Source organism: Eptatretus burgeri, chromosome 3 (assembly GCF_056783735.1).
Source record: "Eptatretus burgeri isolate ZD-2024b chromosome 3, Ebu_testis_v1, whole genome shotgun sequence".
Taxonomy (NCBI): Eukaryota; Metazoa; Chordata; class Myxini; order Myxiniformes; family Myxinidae; genus Eptatretus; species Eptatretus burgeri.
In genome coordinates this window covers 6,071,469-6,099,457 of record NC_140963.1, presented here as the reverse complement: position 1 = coordinate 6,099,457, position 27,989 = coordinate 6,071,469, and the positions used below count along the sequence as shown (strand labels likewise).

The following is a 27,989-nucleotide window of genomic DNA, read 5'->3' as shown; positions in this document are numbered from 1 at the left end:
TCATCAGGGCTGTAACTTATGCCAAACTAAACGTTTCTATTAGTCCTGATGGATCTTTTCAATAAACCAAATCATTTTCTTGAGCAAAATACAGAACAAACACTTTTTCTCGGTTACAGTCCCAAGAGAATGATGCACCAGGAGCTAAAAGACTCTTGGATTTAAGTCTGGAGCCTAAAAGCTCTGCTGACACCTTTGCAAGTCCCTCACTAGATCATTTAATTCACACTGGTTGAATAGTTGAGGTTCTTCACTTTTACCACTATTGAAGTCTACATCATCATTGCTATTGCTGCTTTCTGACTCAGAACTTAAGTGTATGTCTTCAAGGTTTCCTGGTGGTGATGGGACTGGAACATCTGGTCCATGGGCAACAGGTCGCAATGAAGATGGGAGAATTGGATAAACAATGTTTTTCACACTCTTTGAATTGTGTCCTTGTAGCTTACATGAGCAAAAGTAGCAGTCATCACTGTGATTTTTAGGCTCTCTCCATATCATTGGAACCCCAAAACGAAAAGACTTCTTTGTACATTTTGTCCATTGTCTTAGTTATTCAACACAAATTGAGCAGACCTTATGAGGAGCCCATGTCTTATCTTGGTCTCCTAATTTCACATCAAAGTTGGCATAGTAAGATTTTTTTAACAAAGTAAGTGATGTATCTGACGTTTTAGTCAGAAATTCGCCACAAATGTAACAAAATTTTTCCGGGCTGGTTGCACATCCTCTCGAAGCCATTATTGTTACCAATCATTTACAGATCTGTAAAGAAAAAGTAATGGGATTAGAGAAAGGGGATATTACATTGGGATAAAATAGTAAAACACAATAATCAAACTCGGGCACACTGGTAAAACGCAATGGTCGATTTTGTGAAGAAACTATACGTGATAGGATAATTTGTCATTTTTGAAATCAGCAGGTAAAAATTGATCAAATTCACCCAATAAATATGAAACCATTTTCTGGTCACAGACCTGTGTAATTATCTTTGAACCACGAGAAGTGTAAGAAGTCTCGAGAAGTGTAGGAAGTCTCAATGTTCCGGGTTTACGTTGAAGTTATGAAACATCTCTTCCATATTTCCCATTTGGCTACGTCACCCAGTCTGAATGTGAGGAGCATCCCCAGTAGGCTGTTTGTCTGGTCGAGTCCTTGAATAAGTGACTTGTTTAAAGAAGTCCTGCAGAACTCTGCACTGGCATAGAAATGACTCTAATGTCAGGTTTCTTGGGATGCTGAATATCAAAATGCGGAAGGCACCCCGATCCACCTAACATATCTTCTATTCTCTCAACCAAGCTCAACCTGTTCCACCGCCAACCTCTCCCCCAGCTGTACTGTCGTCTCTCCTCGATCATCCCAAGGTGATTCCCCTGTTCAACGCCACAGTGCTAAGGACACAGCACCTGTAAGAGAGAGAGAAAGAGAGAGAAAAGAAATGGATTGATTTCTTTTCCAGAAAGGACATTGAAGGGATTTTTGGAATGTGTTTAAGGAGCAACTTCTGAATGCAATTGACAAATTTGTTCCCGTTACCAAAAACACATCGAGGCGTAATAAGAACAAATCTGCTCTTCCAGAGGGACTCTTTCCACAAGCAGACACAAGCATCACGCGTGGGACACGTTCAGAGTTTCTGGCTGTCGAGAAGATTACCAATACAACCTCATGGTGAAGGACTTGTGACAGCTGACGTAAACCAACTCGGAACCTCAACAAGGAATATGAGATGAAACTCATCTATAATATGAAAGGGAATCCAAAAGATTTCTGGTGTTATAAGGAATGGAAGTGACGAGCCACAACGACAAAGCTGAAGAGTTCAACAAACTCTTCAGTAGTATGTCTATGCCTAATTGGAAGTTCAATGGGGACCATCAAGAAAACATAATCATTACACTGAAGAGGGTGAAAGAGAAATACAAGCTGTTAGTTGTGTGAAAATCAGCAGCAGGACCTGATGGAGTTAGCGAACGATATATCCACTCCACTGGCAATTATCTTCAACTTGTACGTGTCCGTATGGAATGTTCACATGCATTCCATGAATTGTCGCTTTCATTGAAGTAACAACTGCTGTGATACTTAAACAGTTAAGTAAAATCCAAATTAAAATCAAGTTTACCTCCCTCAACAACCACACAGGACGTTCCTTCACTCTCGTGTGGCCGTACGAAAAAAAACAACTTTCAACGACGTAAAAGTAAACAACGACTGGATTGGGGCATTGTGTTCATCTAAAAATGCGCAAAAGAAAGAGAAATTATTAGAATACAATAAGTCATCACTATCCGGAAGACCTACGTTGTAACCCGTAATAGGGAATGTGGCTGAGGATCTCTTCCCCAACGGCCATGCCTATGCAGCAACGTGTCTTGGCATTGGTTGGTAAATAAATGGCCATAACTTGGGAAGCACTTGTCCGATTAATATCAAACCTTGAAAAGGCACATCCTCCTGTCCCCAGCAATATACCTGGCAAGTTTCAATTAGATCGGACCAGCGGTTGTCAAGAAACAGCGGTCAGAGAGACACACACATTGCTGGAATTATAGATAGATAAGTCGTTGGATGAGGACATGTTCTTGATATGTTCTTCCTTCACTGCAGGTGACAACGAGGAGACTTGATTGAAGTCTACTAGGTAATGAAAGGCTTCGGAGTCATGGATTCGAGCACTTCTTTGTTCCAGTGATATTGTTGATGATTCGGCGGCACTTAACAGCACCGCCATCTCAGGGGATATAATGCCGGCTAGTTCGGCACAGGTCTCGGGTCACGCGCCTCAGATCACGATACCAACGTACACCTGGGCCGTACCAGTTGGGGATATAAACCCCGGCTACAGGCTGGGTTTGATCAGAGACCGAGCGAAGTCTGCCAGTCCGTAACCATTTTGGTTTTTATATACAAATCGAGCGGATTGTTCCTCGGCGCGGCACGAATAAATTCAAGGCGGCAAATCTCGTGCAACTCAGACAGATTTATTGGGGAAACACGACACGAGCAAAGCATTCACGACAATGTTATAATTAATCTATAACCCGCTCTTAACTTGGGATCTACGGATACGGGTTTTGAAGGGGGCCCTAGCGAAATAAGCCTTAGGCCTGGACAACATGCAGAGAAGACACGGAGTACTTGGTAGTGCCTCATGGATGAGAGGAAAAGTGTGTGAGGCACGAATGCAGCTCGTGACAAGCCGATGTCGTCGGATTCGAGCACCCAGCTCGCTCATGCCACGTGACAAGATGGCGGCGACATACTCCTTTTGTCGGCACCGCTCACGCACCAGCCTCGGCACGTCCAGCCCCTGTAAGGTCGACGGCACAGGAGCTAAATATCCGGTGTGTTCCAGCTGGTTTCTCACAAGGTCCAGTATGCGAATCCAGGCCGAGGAGGAACAGCCGGTCAAGCCACTCCTCATGAAGCCGATCCCAGACTCTCAAAGCAGTCAGTTCCTTTTGCCTTTTTGGGGCGGGCCTTACGGACCACCTCCGGGGACCCGTGATTGGTCCATCGCTCGAGATTGCCGCATTCCTCCACCAATGGGTCGCCGGCACGTCTCGCCGACTGAGACTCTCAGAGCGCTGGGCGGGGCGAGTTAGAAAGGAGAAGGAAAAAGAAGCAAGGTGCCTCCCGGTACACCACCACTGTGCGAACACTGGACAGCCTGCTACACCTCCCGACACACATGTAACGTCCAATTACCGAACAACCTGGCTAAACATGCATTTAAGGGGGGATCTGGGCTGATTCTATATTTACTAACCCACTAAGGGACCATTTCCGCAACAATATATCATGCGAGGAGAGGCCAGACTTCTGAAGTTGTTTCAGGAGAGGAGTTGTATGGCTCTACCCTCAACCAACTACCAATTGACTGTTTCAGTGAAAGAGCAACTCAGAAATGGAATAGCCTTCCTCACTTCATGCAGGAACCTGCATCATCGCAGCATCACTTTCGATATTTGTGGTATAGTGTGGTATAGCCTGCGGGCCTGCAGGGCAGGGCATGATGGTGGGGGGAGTGGTCGGCGTGAGCATCGTGTCTGCCAGGGATATAAGGAGTGCGCGCCGCCTGAGGCGTTGTAGTGGGTGCCGTAGTCACCACGGCTTGTGTGTGTATTGAGTACGTAATAAAGGAGGGCTGCGGGCAACGTACGCCCGCGCTCCCGCTTGTGCAGCACAGCCGGGCTCGACTGTTCCTCCGCTAGTGTCTGCCTTCTAAGCATCCCTACCACGACACTACAGTTGGCTGACGAGGATGGTTGAATACGGACTTATGCCCGTTTTCGACAAGGATGTTCAGATCGGCGTGTGCAGTTGGCCGCGCGGTTCGAGGTTCCGGGGGAGTACGCATCGTGAAGAGCGTATCGCAGATTCGCTCGCCGCGTGCGCAAGCTCCGGAGCCAGGAGGCTCGCCAGCGCGGCCAGCTCAGGCATGACAGGAGGTCGGGGCACGGCGCACGGACGCGTGCCCGCCTTCGTCCGAGTCGACTTCGGCCACGTCGAGTGGGCAACGGCTGCGCTCGGTGTTAGTTTAATTGAGGCACGACAAAGCTGGGGAATGATTTCTGCAAGGCCACGGCTAAAGAACGAGGACACGCAGTTCAGCTCGGACGTGGCGTTGGACGTCGTGCAAGCTCTGAGGAATGCCCGGGGTCTCGATGGTCGGTGCACAGCAGATGACCCGGAGGTCAGCGCGATGCTGCAGGCGCGCACGGCCGCGCGCTCAGTCTTCGGCGCGGGTCGTGGACGAGCTTTGCAATGCGATCACTCGGACGGCGGTCTGAGCACTCGGGGACGTCTACGGTGTGTGTGCCGAGAGTCATCGCCCATCATAACAGTCATGGATGGCAGTGTGCGAAGCGATCCTTCCGTCCCGGGTCGAAACCTACTGCCGGTACGGTGTTCAGTCCATGGCGTACACGGTAACGCCCCGGGTCGAGTTTTGCAGCCTGGGCACGGAGATTCCAGCGACCCAGAGCGGGAGATGCTGCCGGTGTTAGACCTGCCTTCAATTGGTCCGGAGGTGACAAGATCAGTGGCAGGGGAGGTTGAGGTGACCGGGGCACTGATGCTGCCCATGTTGAGCCTGGTTTCAGTTGGTCCGATGGTGACAGGACCGATGCCAGGGGAGGTCGGAGTGAGCGGGGCACTGATCGGGTGTCGAGTTGAGTCCACTCGTGCTGCCCTCACATCGCACACGTACACCGGTGAAGCGATTGCGCCACTTGCGGGGCACAACGTCTCGGTGCTCTACCGGGGTCGAAGCGCCCTACTCTCGGTGTTTGTGGTGCGAGGGAAGGGGCCGGTCCTTTTGGGTCGGGGCTGGTTGACGCACCTCGGGCTGGATCTCCAGTTCGTACCTCCAGGTGCGCCGGTGCTCCCTTCGATGCTTTCGTCGAGTCCCGAGGGCGAGGTTCTGGTGGCGGGAGCCGCATCGATGCAACGGGAGCGGCCGTTCGTTGCTGCCTGCAACGGTGATGTGCGGTTCGGGAGCAACGGGAGCCGTGCAAGCTCTCGCGCTTCGGCGGCGTTCATGAGGCGATGCGCGCCTGTGTTGTTTGGGCAGTTTCAACGGGGAATTGCGGCGAGCCCGTCGCATTCAAGAAAGTCACGGTTCGCAACATCGAGACGACAACCAAGAGATGGACACGTGATGTGGTTTATGGGCTGCTGTTCATTGCATATTTGTTTTTCATTGCTCGAGTGATGTGGTTTAACGTTGTTGAAATAAATGCCGACAGTTCATGTGTGAGAATAGGTTTGCCTGAGATCAATCGATGGGATTTGCATTATGATCAATGTGATGTGGAGGCTTTGGGGGCGATGGTGGCAAATAAAGAGGTTTTATTGGCCTCCCGTTGCCCCAGGCCACGGGTGGTTGCTTGGTAGTAGGGTGAATATACTGGTTCTGGCTCACTTTTCCCTATGTAAATGAATGGAGGATTTTCAGCGATTCCCTTTTTTTTCCCTAAAAATAAACCCCCTTTTTATCCCAAGGTATATTTATTTGTCTCCCCTTTTAACCTAGGGGCTCTCTATTCAAATAACCCATACAACAAGATAAAGATTTGTTAAAGGTGATTCGAAAGAAATATCTAAAACGTCTTAGCCTCGGGACACTCTTTATCAAATAACCGATGCATATTGTTTAGCTCACTCATTGAACCTATAAAGATTTGTTTCCTTCTCAAATTCCTTCAATAGTTTAATTTTCTTTGCACAATAATCCCCATCTAAAATATTGAAAAACAAAACATTTGAATCTTTATATTTTTTAAGATACCCCTTTTGTGCCATTATGAAATGATAAACTTCTCTTAATGCTCTTGTTTGACCACCTCCTGAGCCACATATCATTTTGAGATTATAGTAAATTGTTTTTTCATTGTTCAATTGATAACCATCAAAGTTTTCAGTCCATTCAAGGATATTCATTTTTTTCTTTACATCCTCTAACTTACTAGTTTTTAAATTGATTCGCGAATTTGTTTTATTTACCTTTGTTTTAGTTATTTTTTCAATAAGACTTATTTGATATTTTTCACATTCATTATGTTTTTCCATTTATATACCAAGACTGAGATTTTCTCCACTCTTTAGTTTGATTAATACTTGGTTTAACCATTTATATATTGAGAAAAAACGCGGCGGTAGCCCTTAAAAAACCCTAACCCATCTTCCCATCGTTAAAACACAATCTATTCTATTCACTCTATCATTCAATATCCATATGGAACACAATCTATTCCATTATCTAAAATAAATCTCTTATCATCATAGGCTCCTAATGCCTTTTTATTTACTTCTTCACTATATATGTTATGTTTATAACTTCTTATTGTATTCATTTTCCTATATTCTTCTTTCTTATTCATCAAACAATTATAATAATTTCTAAAAGTTATTGATTTCTTTATTACATATTTCTTTATTCCCTTTAACCTCTTATCAATCTGATCACCATACTTATAAGCATATGCCTTTGCTCTCAATCCAATAAACTCACTCATTACTTTTCCACCCAACTCATCCTTAAACTTACCAATAACCTTTTCATTCTTTTTGGAAAATAACTCACTCTTCTTGCTGAAATTACTTGTATCATATACTCCAATATTTTTCTTCATATCTTCATAAACATCATCAGTTTTTATATCTAGGATAAAACTATCAGTGTCCATATACAACAATGAAACATTTTCACCATACTCTTTCTTTAAGTCATTATACAAATAATCATACATCAATATCTTTGATAAATCAAGAACTGCTGTTCCAATATAAATTGGTTTATCCATTACAATACTTTCCTTTTTCATATGAATTGTAGAAAAGTTCTCTGAAAAAACCCCTTCTCTCTCAAAATTTGGTTTATTTATCAATCTCGAAGCTTCTTTCCAAGATGTTGCGAATCTAATGTTTTGCCTGTTTCTAAAATTTTCCATAGTCTTTCCAAATACAGCATTATTCATTAATTTATAAAAGTCCCCTTCAAATTTTACTTTTGTATTTGCTCTCATATCTGTATTGAATTGAATATACTTTTTCACCCAAGGACTTTGTTTAAATTTTAAAACTCTATGAATTTTAGCTACTCTCAATCCTTCTCTCAAAAACTGTTTTAAGCTTCTCTGATGCAAAACATATCCCTCTTTATCATAGAATGTTGTTAATAACTTTTCTGTTGATTTGCCTTTAATATTAAAACTTTTATGATAATCACTTAACCATTCTTTCTTTGGGGTTTCTTTCTCACATGCAAAAGGAAGGTCTTTATGCTTATTATGAAGATCACTCGGGTACCTCAAATCAACTTCAAAATAATAACCTTCTTCTTCGTCATTCAATTCCTCTTGAGAAGAAATAACAATATTCATCAAAGCCTTTTCATAATCCTTTTCTTCCACCCACTCCAATTTACCATAAGGCAGAGATTGAGACATTGCCCATCCATACAAATTATTAGCATCAAAATACATCAAATAATTACTATCTTTTTCACTATCATAATTTGGAAGATATTTATTATTTGCTTTAGCATATCTTTTTGAACATACTTGTGATATTCCACCTCTCTTGAACTTCTCAATCATCAAAAGCATATCAACATCACTGATTAAATCTATATCTTGTTTTGTCATTTTCAACATTGCACTCCAAGCAAACCAGGAGCTGTGAAATAGTGGGCAGGATCTAATCCATAACAATTTTTATTATGACAGAGTGATCTAAAAGCTTCAAACACATCAGCTAACAATAAAACATCTGTTTTTAGATATAAATCATGATATTCTCCAAGGTTCTTTATCTTAAATATTTTCCATATTTCTTGTGCGTGTTTATATTCCTGATCACTTATCTCTTCTTCATAAAGGTTATTATAGAAACTTTCTTTTGAAGGAAGTTGTGTTTCTTTAAATCTCATAAATGAATCCATATAATCATAAGGATAAATTCCCTTACTTGTAAGAATTTTCTCTTTACTTTGAATTTCATTCCTTGTTTGAATTTCCTCTCTCGTAAGAATTCCTTCTTTAATCAGAATTTCCTCTTTAGTTAGAATTTCATTCATTGTTTGAATTTTCTTTATAATTAGAATTTCATCTTCAGTTAGAATTTCTTCATTAATTTCCTCATTAATTAGAATTTCCTCTTTACTTTGAATTTCCTCTTTAGTGAGAATTTCCTCTTTTGGAAAGAATGAATTAAGATTTGGAAAAGAGTCCGTGGAGCTTAGATTTGATGCGAGGTAGGCTAGTGGTGTTCCCATAAACTTGTAAGAATCAAGAAATCGAATACGAGTTATAGGTTTTGTGAATATCATTTTTGTAAATGAAATATACTTTTGACTTGTGTTTGTTATGGCAGAAATATTCCCTGGTGTTTTTGAAAGTTCATTTATAAATAGATGTGTATCATAGTTGGCGCTGTTGTGAAGAAAGACTGGAATAAAAGAAGGTAATTTATAATTAAGATTACAACAGGAATGAGCGGGACCTCTATATTTACCAGTAAGATGACAATGATCCCTAACTTTAGACTCCTTAATTTCCCCCTCACAAATATGAGAGATATTGTTCTTTCTAAATTCTAATTTTTCTTCTTTGGTTAATTTCATCGGTTCATTTGTTTCTTTCATTAATTTAGTGAGTCTTATACAATCCTTTTCTAATCGTTTTACAAACTCTTGTGAAGCTTTTTTTCCACGATAATGTTCAAGTTTGTTATACTTTTCTCCAACAGATGATTTGATATAATAACAGAAACCACAAGGAATATGTTTTTGATATTTATTTGTATACGATTCTTTTGGATTAGGAGAAGCAGTATTAATCTTTTTAAGGATACACTCAAAATCAGCGTATATCACAAATGGGTGCATGATAGATTTATTATAATCTTCAAAAGAAATCTTTTCACCAGGTTTAGGCATTGTAATTACAGCTGATTTATGATTACTGCAATATTTTGAATGTTGTTCTAATCGTTCTTTTGTATGAAATGAATTAAGACATTGCTTACAAGGATATATTTTGTTTGCTGTTCTGAATACCTGAGAAGAGATTAATCTTGATAAATTATTGATGTATGTGTAATGTGAATTCTTTCCAACACTAAAATATAAAAGATCAATGTGTGTTTCTTCATTTTTATAGTTGTTTGAAATTTTTAATATTTGAACTTTGTTTGTATCCGTTAGTCCATATACATTAATAGAAAGATTATTCTTTTTCTCAAATTTAGGAATATCTGTTAGTGGCATTGGGAATTTAAAATCTTTAATGTCCAAGGTATTCTCATATTTCATATATTGTTTTACTCTTTCTGAATTACATTTTGGTGGATGAAAGTGAGCAAGAACAGACCAGAGAAAACATTTATTATCATTGTTCTTAATATTAACAACTGCCTTCTTTAGTTTTATTTCTTTTGGTAATTCAATATAAGAAGAAGCTTTAAGAGGGTTTGATTTTAGAATGTGTATATCTAAAAATATGATTTTTTAAATATTGAATCCACTTCCTACCACTGTATTATCAACATCCTCCTCTTGTCTTGATAGTTCTTCATAAACCCCACTATTCAAAAAATCTTGAAATGATGTTATAAAATGAAGATCTGTTCTCATATAAGGAGTTTGTTCTTCATCTTGTCTTTTCATATTCATTTTCACTCCCATATAAAACTTTAAAGTTTTCATTTCTTTTAATGTCTTTTTAATAAATTTTTCAACATCGGGTTTCACTATTTCAATTGATGATGGACCGGGTTCTCCAAATTGAAAAATCCTTATTTTTATATGCCCTTTAAATGCCCCATGAGTGTTTTCAATATAATAGTCTCCCTTTACTTTAAACTCATTTTTCTTGTGTTTTTGTGATTGAAGATGTCTATTATAACTACTCTTCAAAACATCCTTTGAGCAGATATCACAATGTTTTCTTTCCAACTCAAGAGGAGATATTTTATGAAACAGATTAAATGTGTGTTTGTTGGTTCGGAGGTGTTTTCTATAATGTTTATATTTGTGATTACAAACATCGCAGTATGTTGTATTCACCATATTTATATAATAAATCTTTGCTTAAACTAAAATTTTCTTGATGAAAATTTCGTTTATTTTACAGGTGAATCTGTGCTGAAAACCATTTTATCCTCCAATTTTTTCACTTAATAAATACAATGTTTCAAGACACAAAAGACAAGTTTCAATCAATCTCTTCATTTGTTAAAGATACTGAGAAATATGTCAAGGATGTAAAATTGAACAAAGATAAATATAACAACTATTGGATAAAAACTATTATGGTAAATAATATGAGTTCTTCAATTTCCTTCAGTGGAAGGGCTTTTAGTATACCTGGTAGAACATCAATTAAAGTATCTCTAACAAAAGTTTCTCCTCTCCTTCTAGTAATATATTCAAAACTAGAAAAAGCAATGAAACAAGAAAAAGTATCAAAAAACAAAAACCTTATGGATGAAGCTTTAGAAAGAAAAGATAAGACCATCTGTAATATGTAAGGAGAAATTTGTATTTTTTTCAACAACCCTAAAGATGTAAATCCTGATGAAATAAAGGATGTTAATATATCAGATGAAATGACATTTCGTTCAATAGTAATTAACGATCATTTTAAAATTACCTTTAATTTAAAAAATGTTGTCGTTGAATCTGATAATGAAAAAAAATATATCGATATCGATGGTAATATTATTAAATATGAGTCAATATACAACTGAAAGTATAGATGAATTTCAGTTTAAGTAAAGTTTTACTTTATAAATATGCGAGACTTTCCTGATTCTCCATATGACAAATTTGAGAATTGTCCTGCGTGTGAAAGACGGGGATTAAACACAGAGTCAAAAGCCTATAAACAATGTATATTCTGTGATTATCTTCTCATTAATGATAATAAAAAATATAAAAAGGAAAATAATTCTTTTAGATTTACACCAAAAATGAATTACTTTACAAGATTGATTAGAGAAATGAATGTAAAGTATGAGGGTGATAACACACCTTTCCTTACAAGGGAAGAAACTGAACGTATAAGAGAAATGTTCAAAGGATTGTTGTTATATATTATTCATGGATGTAATTTTCAGGGAAATATCAACACAAGATATTGTATAAATAAAATAATGGATTATCTTTAAATTAAACCTGAACTTAGGATAAAATGTAGAGTTTCTAAAAAAGCCAATAATAAATTAAATAACCTGTTTTCCAAATATATAAATGAATGATTTTTTACCTATTTGGGAAAATAAGATAAAATTTAACAACCATAAAAATCTCCCAAATTCATTAAGATGTCTCATAGTTGGTTCAAGTGGATGTGGAAAAACCTGCTTACTTTTAAAAATGCTCCTCACTCCCAACTTTTTAGATTATGATAATTTAATAATTTTCACAAAGTCGAGTTTTCAACCAGAGTATCAACTACTCTCACAAGGTTTTAACGCTGGTCTTCAAAAAGAAGATATAATCGGTTTATTTAAATGTCAAAAAAACCAAAATGATTATAACATTGAAGATATAATTCAACGATTTTGTGATACACAGAGATGTAAAAAGAAATCAAATCCTATAACTTGTATTGTTAGTGATAATACGGATGATATACCATCTCCCCAAGATTTGGATAAATCAAAAAAGAACCTCGTTATCTTTGATGATTGTGTTAATGAGAGAAACCAAACGGTAATGGACAGCTACTACACAAGAGGGAGACATTCTTCTTGTAATTGTATTTATCTTAGTCAATCGTACTTTCAACTTCCTCGTCGTTCCATCAGAAACAATGCTAATGCTTTTATTTTATTCAAGTTAAATTCAAGAGATATCAATAATTTTTGGAGAGATAATTGTTCTACATTATGTAGTAAAAAGAAATTTGAGGATTACATGAAGCACACAACTGAAAAATATAAATATATTGTTGTGAAACAAGATGAGATATTAAGGGATATATTTTTTGTTTTATAAACAATTACATATATGAATGACAACTATTATTATAAATCTTGTGGGTAAATCTGCTTCTGGAAAAAACTTTCATAAATCAAGGTTCTTGTGTAGTACAAATGAGAATATTGTAAATTTACTTAAAAAACACCCCGTGATACGCATTGTATCAACAACAACTAGAGCAATAAGACCTGGAGAAGTAAAAGGTGAAGATTATCACTATATTTCAGTGGAGGAACATATGCGATTGAGGAATGAAGGACAAATATTTGAGGAGGTTTCTCGTGGTACAACAAAATATTCACATTGTAAGAGTGAGTTAAGGAAACTAAAATCTGGTGGTGTTGGGATATTAGAAACTAATCCAGAAGGAACGAGACAAATTATTAAATATCTGAGCGGAGTGAAGATTTTATCATTCGGTTTTGATGTTGATGAAGAAACTCAACGCAAACGTATGAAAAGCAGAGATGCAAGGATTAGTGAAGAAGAAATTACAACTCGCATTGATGTTAATAAAGAATTTGATGAAATATTTAAAGAAAAGGATTTATTTGAACACATCTACTTGAATGATGAAGAAAAGGAAAATTTCCCTGTTGATCTTTACAATTCATTAAATGATATTTTACAATAAATAAATGGATGCAAAAGAAAGAGCAAGAAGATTTAAGGAACATCAAGAGTTGGTTTCAAAAGTTGTAAAACAACAGGAATACATAAAGAAGAAACGCAGACAGAAACTAACGGGCGAAGAAGCATTTGATAGAAAACAAGAGAAATTTTTAAACCACTTTTAAAAACTTCCCAAGAAAAAATGAAAGATGTTTCCACAGTTCCCACAGTAGAATATACTCCTAAAAAACTTAAAATGTTAAATGATTTTGATCAAATGACGGAGGAAGAATTCGAGCATTTTGGGGAATTAGAATATGATGATGAAGGTTTATTTCAACAAATGAAAGAGATTAATCGACCCCCTGATTATATTGTGAATGCTCTTCAAAACAATGAATATTCAGCGGATTCAAAAACCAAAGCAGGACTCATTCCAACAGAACAATCAGCAATATTTCATCTTGTTCAAGAAAAGGTATTGATATTTAATGATGAATTAAGGTTCTTGGGTTCTGCTCAACCCCCTGTTAAACTAACTCCGAGATTAATGTTTCTTCTCACAAAAGATGGAAGACAAGGTTCAACTGTGAGGGATGAATCAAAGGATATTGATAAACCATTGGATATGGAAAATAATGATGATAGAGTATATATTGATCTGCTGAGCACTCTAAATTTTAAGGTTATTCTTTCTGGTAAAAGTAGGAAGAATGAGAAGGAGAAACACATTATTCAGGCTTTAAGTATCCTTGGTTCAGGTGTTAGTTTTCTTCCAAATGACCCATCGCAATTAGTTAATAGACTGTTATTGTTGTTAGGCAGTAAGAAGGCTGGAAATAACAATTGTTTTAATGAAGCATCAGCCATTTTAGACCAGTTGATGAACATGAAAATAATTAATAAATATCAATATAAAGACATTTTATCTCATATTAAATAAGATGAGAAGCACAATCCTTAGTTTCAATTTCACAACAAGCGACCACACATCTTCATTCCCATACCCACTACAACTTGACACAACAAAAGAATATGAGGCATCTTTATTGTCCATGGAAACTTATAATACCTTATTTAATATAACCGAGAAAAATGACAAGTTTAGTTATAATCCGGGAAGTGGATACAAAACGATAACAGTCTCACCCGGAGCATATGAGATTTCTCAAATATCTTCCGAAATTGCTCGTCTTATGAAAGAACAGGGTGATGAACCAAAAAATATTGTTATAAACATTCAAAAACATACTTCAAAATCAACGATTAAAGTTAAAAATAACTACAAGGTTGATTTCACAATTGATAATTCATTTAGAGAGTTATTGGGTTTCTCCTCAAAAAAGATTGAAACTAATGGGACGTTTTACAGTGATAATGTCATTCAAATATCCTCAGGAATAAATTCAGTGTTAATTCACTGTGATTTGATTGATGGTGCTTATAATGATGGAAAAAAACAAATACAATATTTTCATTCAGCGCATACTCAACCCCAATTGGTTATAAATTCAATATGGAACCTAAAAATTTGGTTTATCTACCTGTGTCAGGAAAAACCATACACAGAGTAAATTTTAGGATAACCGACCAAGATAATCGTGTGATTTCTTTTAATGGAGAAGTTATATCCATCAGAATTCACCTACGTGAAGTTTTCCAATAAATAAATACGATGGTTATTGTGAGGAAACACGAGTTGGGAAAATATAAAATAATTACAGGGGATGGGATGTTCCTTTCTCCATACTACAAGGGTGAAGGTATGTATCTTGGTAGAGGATGCTATAAACCTAAGAGACAAAGGGGTGTTGGACATCAATTTAGAGGAGATGGGATAATTGATACTCTCATGGGTATTGGTTCAACTATTCTTAAACATAAAGATCTAATTGGTTCAACTGCTTCTGCTGTGGGAAATGTAGCAGGTGCTGTAAAGAGTATAAAAGATGCTCAGAAGGAATCTCATAAATTACAAGCAATAAAAGAAATTAAGAAAAGCAAAACTCAGTTGTCCCCCCAAGAACGACAGAAAATAATTCAAATACTTGGATCAGGGTTTCAAAAGTTTTAACATCTTTTTTCCTAAATAAATACAAGTATGGAAGCAATTGATAGTATCTATGATTTGGATGATACTATTATTATCTCAAACTCCACTAAAAAAGAAGATTACTTCAAGGTAAATGCAATAACTGGAACAGACTGGAATACGAATGGTACAAAAAGTTTTGAAATAAATAATCAACAAACCTATTTGAATCTCTCCGAAAGTTTCTTGTGTAAATTTAAATTCACTAAAGCTGGGAATAACACAAATGCTACACTTGTAAATGATTTCTTCTGGAAAATGTTTGATAGTGTGCGTTTGTATATTGGAACACAAGAAGTTGAAGCGGTTGATTATGTCTCTGCTGTATCTGAAATGATGAAATTTACACTCTATACATTCAGTGATAGAATGGGAAAGGGGTCTGTCGAAGGTTTTATTCCTGATATGTCAACGGGAACAAACACAGACCCTGGATATACTCAAAGGAAAGGAATGTATAATGATGATACAAAAGCAGAAAATAGTTTTACTGTGGCAGTTCCTCTTAAAGGTATATTTGGATTTTGTGATCATGATAAAGTTCTGTATGGTCTTAAAATTAGATTTCAACTACAAAGGAATGATAATGAAAATCGATTGCTTTTTGGTGTTGGTAGTACTTTTGGTGAACAGAATAAATTTGTAATTGAGGAAATGAGTTGGTATATCAGTGAATATACTCCTAATCTTAAAACAGAAGAGATGCTGAATCGAAGACTTAACTCAAAGAAACCACTCAGTGTATCATACCTCAAAAGAAGATGTCAACACGTTAAACTCAACCAAACTACTTACACGTGGAATTTGGGTGTTCTGGAAGGAAAGCCATGATATCTGTGGATCATTTTAAAAAAGCCAGATGGTGATACTGCGACTGATAAGAATAATGCATTGAGTGATAATGCCAAGGTGAAACAACTTCGCGTTTCTCTAGATGGAACATTTTATCCACGAGATAGATTGGAAATTAATTGGCAAAAAAATGATTTTGCTGAAGCATACAAGTCTTACCAAAAGGTGTGTGAAAGTAATGGAAATAAAGAACCTATTTTAGATATGACAGCATTTAAAAGTTTGTATACAATCTATGCGTTTGACCTGAGCGCTCAAAAGGAAACAATAAAGTCTAATCGAGTGGATACTTCCCTATACATTGAAAGAGGAGAGAGTGAAGAAGTTGATACATATTGTTTGCTTTTGGAAGAAACAGAATTGCAGATTAATACAGATAATGGTGTGATGATTAGTCTCACATAATTTTTTGTTAAATAAATGAGTGGCAAAGTACCAACTGGGGTATATGTTAATCAAATCAATCTTCATAAACTATCATCTTGTGTTCAAAATCAAAAGCCTTGTACAATTAACGTTAATACAATTCAGAGAAAAGGACCAGTAAGAATTGATGTTTTGCTCACAATAGAACAGGTTAAAATCTTGAATGACACTGGCTCACTTAAAATTAAAATGACAAAACCAATGTTGAAAAAATATTCAATAAGAGAGACGAGTGGAGGATTTCTCCCATTTCTAATTCCTTTATTTGCTGGTTTAAGTGCGGTTGGAGCATTGACGGGTGGTATTTCAACAGCGGTGAAAACTGCCAACGAAAGGAAGGCTCAACTCCAGGCTCAAAAAGAATTGGAAAGACATAACAAAGAGTTGGAGAAACAAATTAGTGGAAGTGGTGTAATTGTAGATTTTGCTGAAAAACTTGAAGGTCTGCCTGATAAAGCGATATTGTTACTTGGAGATATGCTTTCTTCTATAGCACAAGCAGGTGTAAAATTAACGAAAAGAGGTAATGGATTATATCTTTCTAATAAATAAATGAGCATTGATGAGTGGTTGAAAGAATTTGGAAAGAAAACAACATCAAATTTACAACTTGTTAAATATTGAAAGAAATTAAAAATTCATAATGTGGTTATTTGTATGAGAGATGAATTAACAAATGTGCCGAAACATACAAAGAATATTATTATGAACTTAGAAGATAATAATGGGAACGGTTCTCATTGGGTTTGTATTTTTAATAGTCAAGACAAATATTATTTTGATAGTTTTGGTCTTCCACCACCTGTTGAAGTCATAAAATTCTTACAGAATGGTGTTTATCAAACATTTCAAGTCCAAGAATTAAATTCCAAGTGTTGTGGTCAATTATGTCCATATGTGTTATTTCAACTCAACAAAAATAAAAAATTTTATGATATTATTTTTAATCTAATATAAATGACTTATGTTGGTAAAGATGGTTCTATCTTTGGTGTATCTCAAGAACTGGATATTGATTTATCAAATTATTACACAAAGGCACAGGCTGAACGACATAAATATAATATAACCAAAAATATTAACATGAAAAATGCTTATAAATTAAAAAATTATCCAAGCCCGACTGACGCGAATGACTTGGTGAGATTAAGCGATTTATCACAATATATATCCTTAAATAAAACGGCTGTGTATTCCAAAGATACAGAAGTGTTGATATTATCTCCAGGTCATACAGAATTCACAGTTCGAATTAAAATAAATTTTTATAAAGAAGGGCGTATCGTTTTCATGAGAATAGAACAATGGGGGTATGATATGAATGATTTAGGGTATAATTGGTCATTTAAAATTAACCTCGAAGACCTGGAACAATTAAATCAGTCTCGTAAGGAAGAATATTATCCACTTGGTATCGAGAATGAGTTTTGTGGGTCCACGATTAGTAAACAACAAATAAAAGAATTTAATAAGGGTAAATATAATAATGGTTTTGCCCTTGTTTATCTCATGAAAACAGAAAAAACAGGATTATATATAATAAGTAAGGAAATACAAAATGATTTAACTATGGGAAGATGGGGAGGTGTTTCGTGCCATAATATTATTCTAACATATATTTCTAATACATAAATGACAGCAAGAAGGCTTCAAGAAAATTATCATTTCTGTGTCCAAGCATACCTTCAAGAAAAGGGTATTCGGTATTTTAATAAATATGTTCTACAACATAAGAATGAGGTATTTTCAATAAAAGATTGGCATTATGCTGATGTTGATAAACCAACAACTTTAGATTTAATTAGAATGTTAATAATGAAAAAATTATAAAGTTAAGAAAAGGTAAGGCTCTTTTAGAAATTCAAAAGAAATTTTATTGGTTTCCTGTTGTAAAAAAAAATATTTTGGATACAGGAATAACAAGAAATCCTGATGAATATATGTATAATATTCTATGGGGTGTAAGCGATTCAAGGATAGTAAGGGATGAGGAAGGAGTTGAAGAAGAGGAAAAGGAGAAGGAGGAGAGGGAGAACAAAGAGAAGGAGGAAAAGGAGAAGAGAGAAGGAGGAGAGGGAGGAAAGAGAGAAGAGAGAGAGGGAGGAGAGGGAGGAAAGAGAGAGAATGAATAAACATCAAAATATGGAAACCAGTGAGATTAAAAAAGGATTGGTGGTATTACAGAAAATAACTCAACCCACCGAGGAGGAAAACAAAGAATTGACAAGTCTATTTGCAATACTTTCGACAAGAGTATTGTCATCGAGAAGATATGTATTTTAATTCAAGTTTTTCATTTTTTTTTCTTAAATAAATGGAGGAGAGAGTGAAGGCATTTCTAAGGATTCTTTATGTTTTAAAAATTAAGATTCAAATGTGCATGTTGGAAACTAAAAAGGTTTTTGCACTCTGCAGGAATTTTTCTCATAAATAAATGAGTTATTGTCTCAAATGTAAAAAGAAAACTAATACTAAAAATATTTCATATATTAAAAGTAAAAATAACAGGGTTATACAAAAAGGTATATGTTCGGTGTGTGGTTCAAAAAAAAATCAATTTATCTCCAAACACAAACTCGGAGGAGATATACAAAAGTTTTTATCAGGAAGTAAATTTACAACTACTGGAATACCAGGGGAATTACATCTACCAGGGTATTCTTTCTGTGGTCCAGGCACAAACTTGGATAAAAGATTAGATGAGGCAGACAATCCTAAATCCTGGAGTAAACCAATCAATAGAGTTGATGAAGTGTGCATGAGACACAATATTGATTATGGGAATACCACAACGTTGGAAGAAAAGCATGAAGCCGATAGAGAAATGTTGTATAATTTATCTCTGATACAAAATCCAACCTTGAGAGAAAAAGTTGATCGGTTCATTGTGAAGAAGATGATCAGTGCTAAATTGAAACTTGGACTTGGAAATTCAAAAAACTTATAGGCTGTAATGATGCCATTAAGACTGAAGAGCAATTAGCTGATGAATTACATAAACCAATATTCACAAAGTTTCAGAGAAGGAAAGTTTATTCCAAGGAAGTTGATTATATCTGGTCTGCTGATTTGATTGAACTCAATAATGATAAGGGGTACAAGTAAGCTTTAACCGTTATTGATTTGAGGAGTAGATATGCGTGGGTTGTAGTAGAACCCTAACAAAACAGGTAATACTCTTATCTTAGCTTTTCAACAGATATTTAATAAAAGTAAGAGAAAACCTAAAAAATTGTGGACTGATGAGGGTAGAGAGTTTTATAACAAGACATTTATGAATTTTCTAAAAAATAACAGTGTTACATTATACAGTACCTTTAATGAAGGGAAGGCAGTTGTTGTTGAACGTTTTAATCGTACCTTAAAAGAGAGACTGTATAAAAAATTCACACAACTCGGTTCACAACAATGGTCATCTTTTATTCAGGATATTGTGGATAAGTATAATGACACGATTCACACGTCAACAAATATGAAACCATCAGAAACATTTACAAAATTAAAATATGAAAAAGAGATTAATGTCAGAAAACCTAAGTTCAAAGTTGGTGATATCGTAAGAATATATAGGTGGAAATCTCATTTTGAAAAGGGTTTTACTGAACGATGGACGAAAGAACTTTTTAAAATTGTTGATGTAATAGATACGGTTCCTTGGACTTATAAGATATATGATTTGGAAGGGGAAGAGATTTTAGGTTCATTTTATTCACAGGGATTACAAAAGACAAAACCAAGCAGATAATACTCATGGGAGCAATGGGTTGTCCCTTCACTCCCTCCTACTACACACCTTTGTGGACACTAGAGGGACAAGTCCGAGGTGTATTACAGTATATAATGTGTGTCAAGGGGGACGTTCTTAGATCTGTGAACCCCAAACACAGAATCCTCAACTGAATAGTCAAGGCTTAACTTTTGTTTGTTGGTGTGTGTGTGCGTGTGCGTGTGTGTGTGTGTGTGTGTGTGTGTGTGTGTGTGTGTGTGTGTGTGTGTGTGTGTGTGTGTGTGTGTGTGTGTGTGTGTGTGTGTGTGTGTGTGTGTGTCAAGGGGGACGTTCTTAGATCTGTGAACCCCAAACACAGAATCCTCAACTGAATAGTCAAGGCTTAACTTTTGTTTGTTGATGTGTGTGTGTGTGTGTGTGTGTGTGTGTGTGTGTGTGTGTGTGTGTGTGTGTGTGTGTGTGTGTGTGTGTGTGTGTGTGTGTGTGTGTGTGTCCCAACCCTCACATTCAAAATCTCAACCCCAACCCTCACATTCAAAATCTCAACCCCAACTCAATCCTCGCCCAACACAGTCTTTTTCAAAATGAGATTTCCACATATATATATATATATATATATATATATATATATATATATATATATATATATATATATATATATATATATATATATATATATATATATTTTACGTTTTTTTTTCTCTTCTTCCAATTCTGTCTTTTAAGGCTTTCAGGTTTGATGACGTAGAAATGGGGAGTAAGCCTGCACTTTCTTTCCAGAACGAACAATGTATATTTTTTATGTTTTTTTCTCTTCTTCCAATTCTGTCTTTTAAGGCTTTCAGGTTTGATGACGTAGAAAGGGGGAGTAAGCCTGCACTTTCTTCCCAGAACGAACAATGTATATTTTTTATGTTTTTTTCTCTTCTTCCAATTCTGTCTTTTAAGGCTTTCAGGTTTGATGACGTAGAAAGAGGGAGTAAGAATTTTCTTGATAGGTTTAGATCCCAAAGAGTGGTAGCATTTCTTCTTCTTCTTCTTCTTTCGGCTGCTCCCGTTAGGGGTCGCCACAGCGGATCATCCATATGATCCGCATAGTGATTTGGCACATGTTTTACGCCGGATGCCCTTCCTGACGCAACCCTGGTCGCCTCTTACGACACAGGGATCAGGTACACCTATTTTAACCAGGGTATACACCAGCCCAGTACACTGGTACTCACTTCGCCGACCTCGGAAGGATGACAGGCTGAGTCAACCCCCTGGTGTATTAATTCAGTGGCCCAACGGGGCTTGAACTCAGGACCTTTTGGATCCCAAGCCGCTGCCCTAACCACTGCGCCAACACACCAGGCTCAGTGGTAGCATTTCAAGTCTTCAAAATAAACCCAACTTTCCAAGTCTCCAAGGTATAACCACATTCCTGTTGAGTTTCCAAGATATGTATCACATTGTGAGTTATCAAGCCAGAACCCACATTTCAAGTCTCCAAAAATATAACCATCTATTCAAGACTCCAAGGTAGAATCACAATTTCCAGAAATATAGTGGGTTTCAGTGATAGATCTCACATAGTATAACTGTGGATCATCAAGGAAATCTCCATTTTTACAATTTTGATGGGTTTCAGTGATAGATCTCACATCGTATAACTGTGGATCATCAAGGAAATCTCCATTTTTCCAATTTTTATGGGTTTCAGTGATAGATCTCACATAGAATAACTGTGGATCATCAAGGAAAACTCCATTTTTCAAAATGTCTGAAAATTGTGAGTCTCCAAGGTAAAACTTGTATTCTGGCTCATCAAGGTATAACTTGTTCAGGGGGTATTGTCTTGATAACTCACAATGAGTACTATTGTTGCAAAACTCTTTTTCAGGACTTTTCTGGTCTCCAAGGTATAACTCTTTGGTTGGATCATCAAGGACGAACTCGTTCTGTGGGTCTTGGTCGCTCATAAGGTCTTCAACCAAGTCAACAATTTCGCTCCAAGTTGTAGCAAAAGCGGTATTTTCATTTTGTATTTCAGATACAATTTCCTGTGAGAGAAAATAATAATGTATTAATTAAGTTATTTAATTATTAAACGAGTCGATGTTTAAAAGGAACGAAAAATAGGAAAATAAAAATCTTACCTCAACAGATAAGAGGTTTGAATCCAGTTCATCAACTTGACGGTTTAGTTCCATTCAAGTCTGAGAGTTCCAAGGAACCCCAAAGTCATCCCACTCAAGGTCTTGCTCGTTCTGTAGGTCTTGGTCGCTCATAAGGTCTTCAACCAAGCCAACAATTTCGCCCCAAGTTGTAGCAAAAGCAGTATTTTCATTTCGTATTTCAGATACAATTTCCTGTGAGAGAAAATAATAATGTATCAATTAAGTTATTTAATTATTAAACGAGTCGATGTTTAAAAGGAACTAAAAATAGGAAAATAAAAATCTTACCTCAACAGATAAGAGGTTTGAATCCAGTTCATCAACTTGAAGGTTTAGTTCCATACAAGTCTGAGAGTTCCAGGCAAGCACACAGTACACCATTGCCAGCAAAAAAAAAATGTTTAAAATGGAGCCTGGGCTTGAAGCTTTTATAGGGAAAGACTGTTGGGTGTGGTTTCCTGTGGAAATTCCCTGGTGGAATTTCATAACATGCTGGAAACCATTTCATAACATGGAAACCATAGAAACTGAAACATGCTGGAATTTTCTAGTGATTTCTTTGTGAGTCAGAGATGAACTGGAAATGATGTAAGAGTAGGTGGGGCTTATCAAAAGTAGGCGGGGCTTAGGAAAAGTGGGCGTGGCTTACAAAAAACTCATGAAAAGTGGGCGGGGCTTAGCAAAAGTGGGCGGGGCTTATAAAAATCCACAGAAAGTGGGCGGGGCTTAGAGGAAAGTGGGCGAGGCTTATTGAATACCTTGTGGAAAGTGGGCGGAGCTTAGCAAAAGTGGGCGGGGCTTATAAAAAGTGGGCGGGGCTTAAAGAAAAGTGGGCGGGGCTTAACAAAAAATAACCTGTGGCTCAGGAGGTGGTCAAACAAGAGCATTAAGAGAAGTTTATCATTTCATAATGGCACAAAAGGGGTATCTTAAAAAATATAAAGATTCAAATGTTTTGTTTTTCAATATTTTAGATGGGGATTATTGTGCAAAGATAATTAAACTATTGAAGGAATTTGAGAATGAACAAATCTTTATAGGTTCAATGAGTGAGCTAAACAATATGCATCGGTTATTTGATAAAGAGTGTCCCGAGGCTAAGACGTTTTAGATATTTCTTTCGAATCACCTTTAACAAATCTTTATCTTGTTGTATGGGTTATTTGAATAGAGAGCCCCTAGGTTAAAAGGGGAGACAAATAAATATACCTTGGGATAAAAAGGGGGTTTATTTTTAGGGAAAAAAAAGGGAATCGCTGAAAATCCTCCATTCATTTACATAGGGAAAAGTGAGCCAGAATCAGTATATTCACCCTACTCTTGGTCATGTGCAGAGATTTTATCGAAAGAACGCGCTGTACGGGAAAATGAGTTTGCAATTGTGCAAATGATGTTCTTATTGATTTATGACGAGCCTGTGGTTGAAGTGTGGTTTGAATGGAATTGCTACCGTCTAACTGCCGTGTGGGTCTCGAAGATCGACTCGGAGCCAGGGCTGGTGCGCTGTTCAGCGTTACCCCCACCTCTGGTTTCGGCAAGGTCAGACGTGCCTGGCGCCTGGGGCGCGGCTCTCTGTTCTCTCTCGAGGCCGTTTGGACGTGCGTTGGAATCTCAACTGATTGTGGTGTGTGGGTTGTTGTGGGGCATTGGTTGCGTCCAGCCAACGAGCTGTTCAGCGCCCCCACCCAAGGTCAGTCGGGTCTGGCGTTGGCGCCACGGCTTCCAGACGGCGGGCTTCCGGCCTCGGAATGTTTATCTGCTTCAGGTCTGGCTGGGAGAGATGTGCTGCCTTGTCGGCCAGAGGCGTTTGATGGTGCCAGGGGAGGTTTGCTCGGGAGGTCGCCACGACCTCGCCGAAGGCCATGTAAGCATGAGCCGCCTGGGGGCGCTTTTGCTGCGTAGTGCTGCTGTGCTTCTCGCCTTGCTGCTTCATATCGGTAACGCGGTCAGGGTTTTGTAGGTGCTTTGTGCTACTCAGTCTTCAGAACCTGACCGTTGCAGCTCCACTCACTCGCATCCACACGTTATATGATGTGATGTGATTTTATACTTTGCTGTTTTCTTTTTTGTACCTTATCTGTTTTGATACCGTGGTATTTCGTGCTGCTTATGCTTATTATGATGCTGATCATTTAATAATCATGGTTTTAGGAGGGAGGAGTGTGGTATAGTGTGGTATAGCCTGCGGGCCTGCACAGGCAGGGCATGATGGTGGGGGGAGTGGTCGGCGTGAGCATCGTGTCTGCCAGGGATATAAGGAGTGTGCGCCGCCTGAGGCGTTGTAGTGGGTGCCGTAGTCGCCACGGCTTGTGTGTGTATTGAGTACGTAATAAAGGAGGGCTGCGGGCAACGTACGTCCGCGCTCCCGCTTGTGCAGCACAGCCGGGCTCGACTGTTCCTCCGCTCGTGTCTGCCTTCTAAGCATCCCTACCACGACACTACAATATTAAAGAGCGGTTTAGACAAACATTGGTCCTCCTCTCACCAGATTCTACCCTGACTACCCAACAAACGTACACACACGTCACAATAAATCATGTTCAAGTAGTTGTGAATTCAAGCCTGGTGTTGGCTTAGTGTTTAGTGTGGCTGGCTTATGATCTTCGGGTCTTGTGTTTGAGTCCCTTTCTTGCTGTTGAATTAACACCAGGTGGGGTTAACTCAGCCTGTCATTCTCTTTGAGGTTGGTGAACTGGTAATAGGGACACTGCATCAGTGATGCAGCCACACCCTCAGCCAATGATGTTACCTGCAGCCTGGTGCTGCACGTGAACGAGGAGGAAGAAGAGGAGGAGGTGGTCGTGACATACAGCAACCCTATGGATGGAATGATTGGAAGTTTTAACAAGACTACCTTTTTATTTCTGTGTAACGACGATGATGTATATTTATTGAAGTTGAAGTATATACCTGAACCTGCGTATATTAACCATCCATCATTCCAGCCATGTTGTGTCGGCCATGTTAGTGTAATGCGCGATACAGACCGGTTTTTGGTGGAAACACGATTTTGTTTTCTCTCTTTCCCTCGATGTTGTACCAAGTTAATTTAGTTACTCTTTCGGTTTTCTGCTCTACATACGTCTGAATCCGATCGTGTCAGCGTTTCACATTTGACTGAAAAAAATGGAGGGAAACGTGTGTTCGCCACACGCGAAGCGCGTGCGCCGCGCGCGCGCTCCTTGTCCCGCCCGAACGTGAAGCGCGTGCGCCGCGCGCGCGCTCCTTGTCCCACCCGAACGTGAAGCGCGACGTCTGTGGAGAATTTGCATGAAGTGAATTTAGTATTTTAAAGAAAACCATTTTTAAACCCTTGTGGTAAAACGGTCACGATGCCTCCTCTTCGGATTAAACACCTGGTGTCCTTCAGCTCACAGGTACGAGTAACTCGGCGCCTTTTGACGGACATTTGTCCTCATAATGTATGTATGTAACACAAGGCGCCTCACGCCGTCACGCACCTTGTGTTGGGAGGAACAGGCGAACACAAACACGCGTTGGTGAACTGAGGGAAACTTTCCAAATGGCATTGTGTGTTAAACAGCGAAAGGTGAACAAACCGTTCATCCGTCGGGGCTGGTCTGATCGTCCGGTGATGGATACACTGTCCAGGTGGCCACACTCGCTCCCCTCTGAACCTTCGAGCCTGTGTTCGAATCCCGACCAAGCTATAAACTCATCCTGGTGTTTCACAGGCACGGTGACTCGTGTGTGTGTGTGTGTGTGTGTGTGTGTGTGTGTGTGTGTGTGTGTGTGTGTGTGTGTGTGTGTGTGTGTGTGTGTGTGTGTGTGTGTGTGTGTGTGTGTGTGTGCGCGCGTGTGCGTGCGTGCGTGTGCGTGCGTGCGTGTGCGTGCGTGCGTGCGTGCGTGTGCGTGCGCGCGCGCGCCATCCCTCGGATGGACGTTAAACTTGACGTCCCATCTGCCCGAATTGGTTGTTGCACGTTATAAATAACCCGTGGTGTCCTTCGTGTAGAGTTGGCGAGCTATTGCCGGCATCCTGAACAAATTACAAATTCCTCCTCTCACCTGCAGGGGGCACTGTATCAGCAGCCCGGCCGCGCCCTCGTCCTCTGATGCTACCTGAAGACACGTACTGCATACTTATTGCTATGCAGTACTTACTTGGTAATTGGTATACGTACTGGGTAATTGGTAACCTTGATTGGTATACGTACTGGGTGATTGGTATCTTTGATTGGTATACTTGGTAATTGGTATACTTATTTGGTAATTCGTATCCTTGTTACATTTTGTAATTGGTGTACTTATTTGGTAATTCGTACCCTTGTTATACTTTGTAATTGGTGTACTTATTTGGTAATTTGTATTCTTAGTATACTTTGTAATTGGTGTACTTATTTGGTAATTTGTATTCTTAGTATACTTTGTAATTGGTGTACTTATTTGGTAATTTGTATTCTTAGTATACTTTGTAATTGGTGTACTTATTTGGTAATTCGTATCCTTGTTACATTTTGTAATTGGTGTACTTATTTGGTAATTCGTACCCTTGTTATACTTTGTAATTGGTGTACTTATTTGGTAATTTGTATTCTTAGTATACTTTGTAATTGGTGTACTTATTTGGTAATTTGTATTCTTAGTATACTTTGTAATTGGTGTACTTATTTGGTAATTCGTATCCTTGTTACATTTTGTAATTGGTGTATGTACTTGGTAATTCGTACCCTTGTTATACTTTGTAATTGGTGTACTTATTTGGTAATTTGTATTCTTAGTATACTTTGTAATTGGTGTACTTATTTGGTAATTTGTATTCTTAGTATACTTTGTAATTGGTGTACTTATTTGGTAATTCGTATCCTTGTTACATTTTGTAATTGGTGTATGTACTTGGTAATTCGTACCCTTGTTATACTGTTACGAATCTGGAAGCCATTTGCACACAGACAGACAGCAGTCCCCGCAGTTCAGTTATTTCGATAAGTATGTGTTTATCGTCAGGGTCCCGTCTCTATGTCTAATGGGAATTTCGTGTGTGCGCTGTGACTCATTTTATAGTCAGGTTTTATACATCAACTACAACAACAACAACAGCAACAACAACAGCGCTACTGTCCCTCACTCAACCCGGTCACCATTGCTCATGTGTTTTCGGCTGAAAGCGTGGGCGGAGCCTCCATCGCCTCATATAGAGGCTCCGCTCCGAGGAGGGGCATGGAAGGTTTCCTCCAGCCAATGAGCAAAGGGCGAGCATCGCACGTGCGCCCCAGCCAATGGGAGGCCAGCGTGCCGAAAGCTACTATGGATCCTCTTCGGGGGGGGCGGGCTTCTGAGACGCCTCGACACACCCCCCGAGACGCCTCGTACAATCAGGGAAGCTCATCACCTCAGGGCTGGCTTCGCCTTAGCCAGATGGAGTGTTCAGCCCGACCAATGAGGGGCGGCCACGAGTCGCCCGAGAACCCCTCGTCCATTCGGGAGGTGAGTGGCGAAAGAAGGAATCGCTCTGACCTCAAGAGGTGGTGTGGAAAAAGACAAGAGGACTGCGACAGTGGTGGTCGTGGTTCGAGCGGTCTGTGGTCCTTTGAGGGCCTCACAGTGGTGGTAGTGGTTCTCGCGGTCTGTGGTCGTGGTGGCTTGGCCTCGATCGTGAGC

The 27,989-nt window shown here is 38.4% G+C and overlaps 1 protein-coding gene and 1 long non-coding RNA gene across 4 annotated transcripts in view; one reads left to right on the top strand and one right to left on the bottom strand.

Annotated features, from left to right (window-relative positions):
• On the bottom strand, positions 1–26,185 carry LOC147029335 (uncharacterized). Its single transcript, XR_015055864.1, has 3 exons — positions 25,928–26,185; positions 981–1,412; positions 1–765 (listed from the first exon to the last, which is right to left on the bottom strand). It is a non-coding gene; the product is annotated as an uncharacterized LOC147029335 (long non-coding RNA).
• Positions 25,413–27,989, top strand: part of LOC147029334 (uncharacterized) — a 32,112-nt gene continuing 29,535 nt past the window's right edge. Inside the window, exons 1-2 of one of the 3 annotated variants that reach the window (XM_085872308.1) lie at positions 25,413–25,574; positions 25,619–25,744. In XM_085872308.1, coding sequence (XP_085728434.1) covers positions 25,700–25,744 — 45 coding nt within the window. In that variant the 5' untranslated portion in view covers positions 25,413–25,574; positions 25,619–25,699. Of the gene's footprint in view, positions 25,745–27,989 lie in introns of all 3 variants that reach the window. The other 2 variants (XM_085872309.1, XM_085872311.1) reach the window with 2 other exon arrangements.